General features: G+C 52.7%; 1 protein-coding gene across 3 annotated transcripts in view; it reads right to left on the reverse strand.

Moving 5' to 3' along the window:
- Nucleotides 1-6,037, reverse strand: part of DIP2B (disco interacting protein 2 homolog B) — a 64,234-nt gene extending 58,197 nt beyond the window's left edge. For all 3 annotated transcript variants that reach the window (XM_068212383.1, XM_068212382.1, XM_068212380.1), the window contains exon 1: nucleotides 5,858-6,037. In XM_068212383.1, the coding sequence (XP_068068484.1) occupies nucleotides 5,858-5,939 (82 nt within the window). In that variant the 5' untranslated portion in view covers nucleotides 5,940-6,037. The remainder of the gene's footprint in view (nucleotides 1-5,857) is intronic.
- Nucleotides 6,038-7,128: the final 1,091 nt, after the last annotated feature.

Consider the following 7,128-nt stretch of genomic DNA (forward strand, 5'->3'; position numbering starts at 1 on the left):
TGCACATTGTATTTGAAAGAAATGCAAACAGGAACTCTCCAGCTTCTGCCCATCCCTCGGGAATGCTCACCATGAGTTCACTCTTTGGCTCCTGAAACTTGCCACTGAATAAACATGATAAATCCAGCGAACAGAAAACTTCATGACAAACACTAATCAGAGAGAGGGAATCAGGAAGGAGCCATCACCCTTTCCACAACATCACCAGTGAAGCAGAAACATGGGGGTGCTCCACAGTCCCTTCCCTGGGGAGCTCCAAGGATTGCTGCATGTTGGGAAGAGCAGCAGCTCTGTGCAGCTCCTCTGCCACCCATCACATTTCCTACTCAATATTTCATGCTTCAGCATTTAAAATAGCAAACTGGAGATCAGTTATCTAGGACACCACAGCAAACTCCAAATGCGGCTTTAGCGCAGCTGTGCCAGGCCAACAGGTCTGGTGAACAGTGCCAGCCTGAGCAGCCAGCTGAAATGGCAAATGTCACCCATCCTGGAAGCACTAACAGTCATAAAATCCACCTGGGAACCTCTGCTACCAGATGTCCCCTCCACCCAGATGAAGAAACTGGTTTTAACTCCAGCAAAGCTTCACAGGAGCAACCAGGGAGGACGTGCAGGACTCTCTTTAAAGCCTCTAATTTCCTCCTCTCCCCAAGGCAAAGGGTCAGAGCTGCAGCTTTGAAAAAGAGCCCCAAACTCGCTCCTCATTTCCTAAGTATAAAAGGGACAACATAAAAATATGCACATTCTTTAACCTCCCTGGTTATTTTTTATTATTCCAGTCTGGATGCTCCAAAAACCTTCCTCCCCTTCTCCATGTTTACATGCTTCAATCATGCACCAACAGTAAACCCAACTCCCACTCACGGTAGCCAAAATATTTCATCCAGTATTTGTGTTTAACTCCCTCTCTCCAAACCATTAATCATTCAAATCATTCTGCTTTGACCATCTGCAGAGCAGAAATCTGTGATCATCTTGTGGACCTTCTGTTTGCTGCACTGGTGACAGATCTGGTACTTTGCTCCTCTTGGTCACGACTGGAGCTGGATTTCCTTTTCCTGTGACACAGACGCTGCACGGAATCCATGTGCCCCATGCTTACATCACTTTTTCCTGGGCTGTGAAGCTAAAGAAAACACAATTTCACACACAGTGAAAGCAGAGGAGGGATCTGTATTGGGATCTTTGTAGAGCCAACCAAGGCTGGATGATCCCTGGGTGAGCACAGCCAGCTCCCTGTGACAGCTCCAGGAGGGTTTCAGGTATTTCAAAGCTCCCAAACTGAACCTGCACGCAGAGACTGCGTCAAAGCCCTGCACAGATTCCTCAGCAGATTTGGGACCCATCTGCTGCCAGTCCTGCAGGTAAATTAAGGAAGCAACATTAAAGCTTTCCCAGTGCTGGTTTTGCCTAATGCAAGACTTGTGGGTGAGATGCTGCATAAATGCACAAAAACCACCTGTAAGTCCTGTTAGCTACAGGCTGATCAGATCCAACTTGCTTATGTTTATAAAGCTCTTCTTCAAATTTTCTGTGCTTTGCCCACAGTTCCTCCCTGAGTGGGGGAAGAAACTGAAGTGAAACCTTTCTGCTCACTCAGCACAATCCATACAGCCAGTCCCTACTCAGACAATTACTTCCTCTGACTCTGTAATTTAAATTCTGTGCTTCAGCTGCTTAATCTATAAAAAAAGGTCCTCACCTACTTTGACAGGCGCCTGGCAATCAAAGATTGCAACCTGAAACACACAATTTTTCAAAGATCAGAGAAATACCCTGATTCCGTAAGAAATTTTCAAGCCAAACAAAACAAAGGCTCTACCCACTTGCTTGAGTCACCATGCTTTCTTCCAGTAAGGTTCTATCCTATTTGGCTGGCCTTCAGTCCTGAGTTTCCACCGTTTTGCTGATACTCCTTTTTCCATACATGCCACCATCCTTCTGTTTTCCCCAGCTTCTGAAAATCCTCACACAAAGCTTTGCTCTGCAGACAGAGCCTCAGCTCTCCAGTGAGAGACAATCAGCTTTAAAAGGAACAAACCCAGGTGCACGGAGCCATTCACAGAAACACCCACCCAGAATCACAAAGCAGACAGCAAACGTGTGTTTAGCCAGGAAAGCAAACAGAAACCAGCTCCTTCTGCCCACCAGGCAGGAGGGAGTAACCCTGTCACAGAAGCCAGAAGTGGCTGAAATGACCTCCAAGGTCTGAGCTGCTCACAGGAGCTCCTGGTTACTACCAGGTGGAATTCCCTGCCCTTCCCTGCATAGTTGGGTATCTCCAGCTGGTGTTCTCTCCACTGGCACCCCTTTACTAGTTAGAAACATCAGGCAAGACAGAAACCACAGTGACACAAAGCCCAGCAGCCAAATCAGCTCTTTATGTGGGTGTTTACCCCTGCAGAGCCAGGCTGGGCCCTGCAGTGGGGTTGTCCTGCTGTCACAGCCAGAGCTCTCACCACCAGGAGAGCACACTTCCGCACACAGGCAGCACAAGAGTCACAAAACGTGTCCTGTGTGGAACAAATCCTCTGAACGTGCCTAATTAGAGCCTTGGAGTCTGGATAGTCCAGAGTTTCCCAGCTCCACCAACAGCTGGGATGAGGTTGATGTGAGAGGAGCTGCTGGAATGTTTCACCCAAGGTGTAAAAACACCCAAGCCCAGTGGTGAAGTGCTTTAATATTAACATTTTTCACCGAATATGAGATGAATTCAGACATTCACCTCATTCTGGGCACCCTTCAGCACACAGTGAGAACATTCTAAGGAACAGCGTCGCGTGGTGGATCTGAAGTCACCTTCACTCAGTGCTGCAGCTCAACCCAAAGGTGAGATTGAGCTGCCACACTCACAGATGTGTGAAAATGGGGGAAAGTTAAAGTTAAATGAAGTTAATATCCCCAGCACTTTCACTCATCAAACAGAAACAGATGTAAATACAAAGACAGCCCTTCCCATCATTAGTGATGCATAATGTGGGTGTTACTGACAGATGAAGAAAAGCACCAGAAAGAAAAATATCCCAAAAGCGAAAAAAGAAGGAAAACATGAGTAATGAGCAGGTTCCAGGTCTCCCACAGCTCCATGACCCAATTGTCAGCTGATATATTGTTCCTTGAACATTCTTCCTCAGAGGTATCAACACTAATCCCTTCTGTGAGGCAGTGGAAGCTCTCCCTAAGTTGGGCTCAGGTTTAAATGCCCTTCACGTTGACAGAAGACAATGAATTCTTATGCACACTGAGAAACGAGTTGGTCTCAAATCCATCGCCAAGGCCCAAGACACAGAGTGAGATGCAATTTCTGCTGATTAACGAACAATTAATGTTTCCTGAAGCATGTCCCACTCCTTTGCTCAGACATTTGCACTGCACCCAGGGATGGGATGACTGTTACTTCTGCACTGACCACAAGGCTCAGTAAGGAATAATCCAGAGGTATAATTAGTCCTGTTGCTCCGTCTGCACAGATTGCTCCCTAAGAAACTCTCATGGCTCACCATTGCAAACTCTGATTTCTATTTCCAGCATACATTAAAGCAGTCCTGCTCCACTTTGCATCCCGCTTGCTGACACAGCACCTTTCACAACCACAACGCCAGATAAGGTTTTAATAGTATATTTCCCCCTGTTTTGTTATAAATTCTCTACTCTGTGGTGGTTAGTAGCAGCAAAATGCCTGGGTGAAATTCACTGCAAGGCTCAGCACACCGAGTGTTTGTGCTCCCAGCCCCTGGAGCCAGGTACTCCACGCTGCCCATCAAGGACAGAGCCATCTCCAGCTCCTGCTGTCAGGGACCCTGGGCTACTCCCAGCAGCTGCAGTTCCTCTCCTCTCTCAAAAACGAGGTGTTCCTATGCAAAAAACCTGACAGAAATATTCACACAGCCAACAGTCAGAGGCAATCGAAGCTGCAACAAGGGGGTGGCAAAAAAAAGGATCAAGTGTTCTTATCTGAGCAACAACTGAGCAGTGGCACATGGAACCCTGCTGCCATTTTTAATAAAATGCTTCTATTCAATATTGTTTACTGTCAACAGCCCATGGTTATATTCAGCTGAACAATGCACACACAGGCCTCAAAATCCCTCAGCTTAAGCCTCAAACTAGGGCGTATTTTTCAAGAACTCCACAATGACATTACCTCACTCCCCCTTCCCACAGCTCAGTTATCTCAGCAACAACATCCCCTGAAATATGTTCCCAAGAGTTTGGGGACAGTCACCCAGAATTCTCTGTACTCGTGGGTTTTTTTTTGACAGAAAAAGTGATTTGCACAAACAAATCCCTGATATACATATTAAGAAATCCAAGTATTAAACTCACAAAGGGGCAGTGGATTTAATATTCAGAGAATTACTTACATAACCCACAAAATTTCACTCTGAAGCACCAAAGTTGAAGCTACTGGAGCAGCTTGTTAAAGATTAGTGGGATGTCACAGCAGCCAGTCCAGCAACAGAGCTCATTTATTTTTAAGTTAGCACTACAATCTATCACAGGGTCAAATCATAACGGGCTTTCAGTGCCACAAGAAACAAACCTCAGAAAATCCAAGCAAACGCATGAAACATTTAACGAATTCTTTTAAAAACCTATTTAATGTTACCTTTTGAGCAACACCACCATTCCTCATTCTTTGTTATCTCGGAGTCCCCAAAAGCAAACACCAGATAAAGTTTTATCACTTTAGTTAAATGTCTGCAGCAAGTTTATCTGGAAAAGAGTTAACAAAAGCCCCAGCCAGCCAACATCAGGGGTTTAGCTGTGTTAGGAAAGCAGTGCCATGGCCTTTTCTGCTGGCAAAGCCTTGAGTGCCAGTGTGGGCAGCGGGGGCTGACAGCCCCCAGCTCACCCTGGGAGTGAATTCCTGATCTCCAAAGAGTCAATAAGTCTCTTTTATGCACTCTAAGCTCTGGGATAAACAGAGCAAGATGTTCCTGCAACTTGGTTTTTCTTAATTTTTAGTGCTAAGAGAGACATTGATGATCCTTGTAGGGTCCCTTGCAGCTCAGGATATTCTGATTCTCTGGTTATCCCAGCCACGCAGTGAACCCTCCTGAGAAGCCACCTGGTTTTGGCATCAAGTTCCATACCGTGATGGGGGCAGGAAAATTAAAATTATGCAAATCTGAGCTACCTGCTCTGCAACCTTCCCCCTCCGCCTCAGCTCCATCCCTCGCCCTCCGGCTTCGCAAGGGAGATTCACAACAAAGCTGTACCGAGAGCAGCATTTTAAACGCTGGGGAACAAAGACAAACCCATGCAAAAAAGGAAACAACAACAACCAAAAAAAAAAAAACCAACCAACCCAGCAAAAAGCGCATGCTCTGAACCGATTATGGCAAAAGAACTTATTCAGAAAGTGGGAATAACAGAGGGTTTGCCGTCATTATTGTGCCCGAAGTTCCTGCGACTCCCCCGCCCCACAGCTGCCGGTCCCGGGGTCTCTCACTCCCACTCCGCATCCTCGGCTCGGGAGCTACGGAAAAGAGGCCACGAGGAAAAAAAAAAAACAACAAAACAAAAAAAACCACTCCCGAGGGAGAGACGGGGGGGTCAGGTCACCCAGCCCCGACGGGTGAGGGTGCCTCTGGGGGTTCTCCCCGGGATTCCTCGGGGGCCCCCGCACAGAGGATGCTCCCAGCGCTCCTTCCCCTGAGACACAGCCCCGGCCCCGGCCGGGCCCTTCCTTCCTCCCCCGCTCCTCTCACACAGAGCCCGGAGCCTCGTTCATCGCAGCCCCGCCACTCCCGACCCCCTCTCGCACCCCGCCGCCCCCGGCCCCTCACACGGAGGCTCCGCGGCGCCCCGCGGGCAGGGCCGAGCCGGGCTCCGGGCGCTCCTCACTCACCTTCCGAGAGCTCCAGCTCCAGCTCGGCCAGCTGCTCGCGGACCTCGCGGGGCAGCGAGGACACGGCCGCGGGCTCGGCCATGGCGGCGGGCGGGCTCCGGGCGCGGCTCCGGCGGGGCTTCAGCGGCCGCGGGGCGCGGGGGCAGCGGGAGCGGCGGGAGCGGCCGCAGCCTCCGCCATGGCTGAGCCCGGCGCCGCCGGCACGTGACCGCGCGGCGCGCGCGCCCCGGGCCCCGCGGCGCGCCCGCGCGGCGCCGCCCCGCGCTGCAGCCGCCCCGCGCCCGGTGCCGGTGCCGCTTCGGGGCCCGGGCCTGTTCTGCTCCCGGCCCTGGCAGCGATCCCGGTCCCGGTTCTGATCCCGGCCCTGTTCTGCTCCCGGCCCTGGCAGCGATCCCGGGCCTGTTCTGCTCCCGGTCCTGTTCTGCTCCCGGCCCTGGCAGCGATCCCGGGCCTGTTCTGATCCCGGTCCTGGCAGCGATCCCGGTCCTGTTCTGATCCCGGTCCTGTTCTGCTCCCGGCCCTGGCAGCGATCCCGGTCCCGGTTCTGATCCCGGTCCTGTTCTGCTCCCGGCCCTGGCAGCGATCCCGGTCCCGGTTCTGATCCCGGTCCCGGTTCTGATCCCGGCCCTGGCAGCGATCCCGGTCCCGGTTCTGATCCCGGCCCTGGCAGCGCTCCCGGCCCTGGCAGCGATCCCGGTCCCGGTTCTGCTCCCGACCCTGGCAGCGATCCCGGTCCTGTTCTGCTCCCGGCCCTGGCAGCGATCCCGGTCCCGGTTCTGCTCCCGGCCCTGGCAGCGATCCCGGTCCCGGTCCTGATCCCGGTCCCTGTTCTGCTCCCGGCCCTGGCAGCGATCCCGGTCCCGGTTCTGATCCCGGCCCTGGCAGCGATCCCGGTCCCGGTTCTGATCCCGGTCCTGTTCTGCTCCCGGCCCTGGCAGCGATCCCGGTCCCGGTTCTGATCCCGGTCCTGTTCTGCTCCCGGCCCTGGCAGCGATCCCGGTCCCGGTTCGGGGCCCGGTCCTGTTCTGCTCCCGGCCCTGGCAGCGATCCCGGTCCTGTTCTGCTCCCGGCCCTGGCAGCGATCCCGGTCCCGGTTCTGATCCCGGCCCTGTTCTGCTCCCGGCCCTGGCAGCGATCCCGGTCCCGGTTCTGATCCCGGCCCTGGCAGCGATCCCGGTCCCGGTTCTGATCCCGGCCCTGGCAGCGATCCCGGTTCTGATCCCGGTCCCGGTTCAGCTCCCGGCCCTGGGAGCGATCCCGGTCCCGGTTCC

This window comes from Anomalospiza imberbis, chromosome 22 (assembly GCF_031753505.1).
Source record: "Anomalospiza imberbis isolate Cuckoo-Finch-1a 21T00152 chromosome 22, ASM3175350v1, whole genome shotgun sequence".
NCBI lineage: Eukaryota > Metazoa > Chordata > Aves > Passeriformes > Viduidae > Anomalospiza > Anomalospiza imberbis.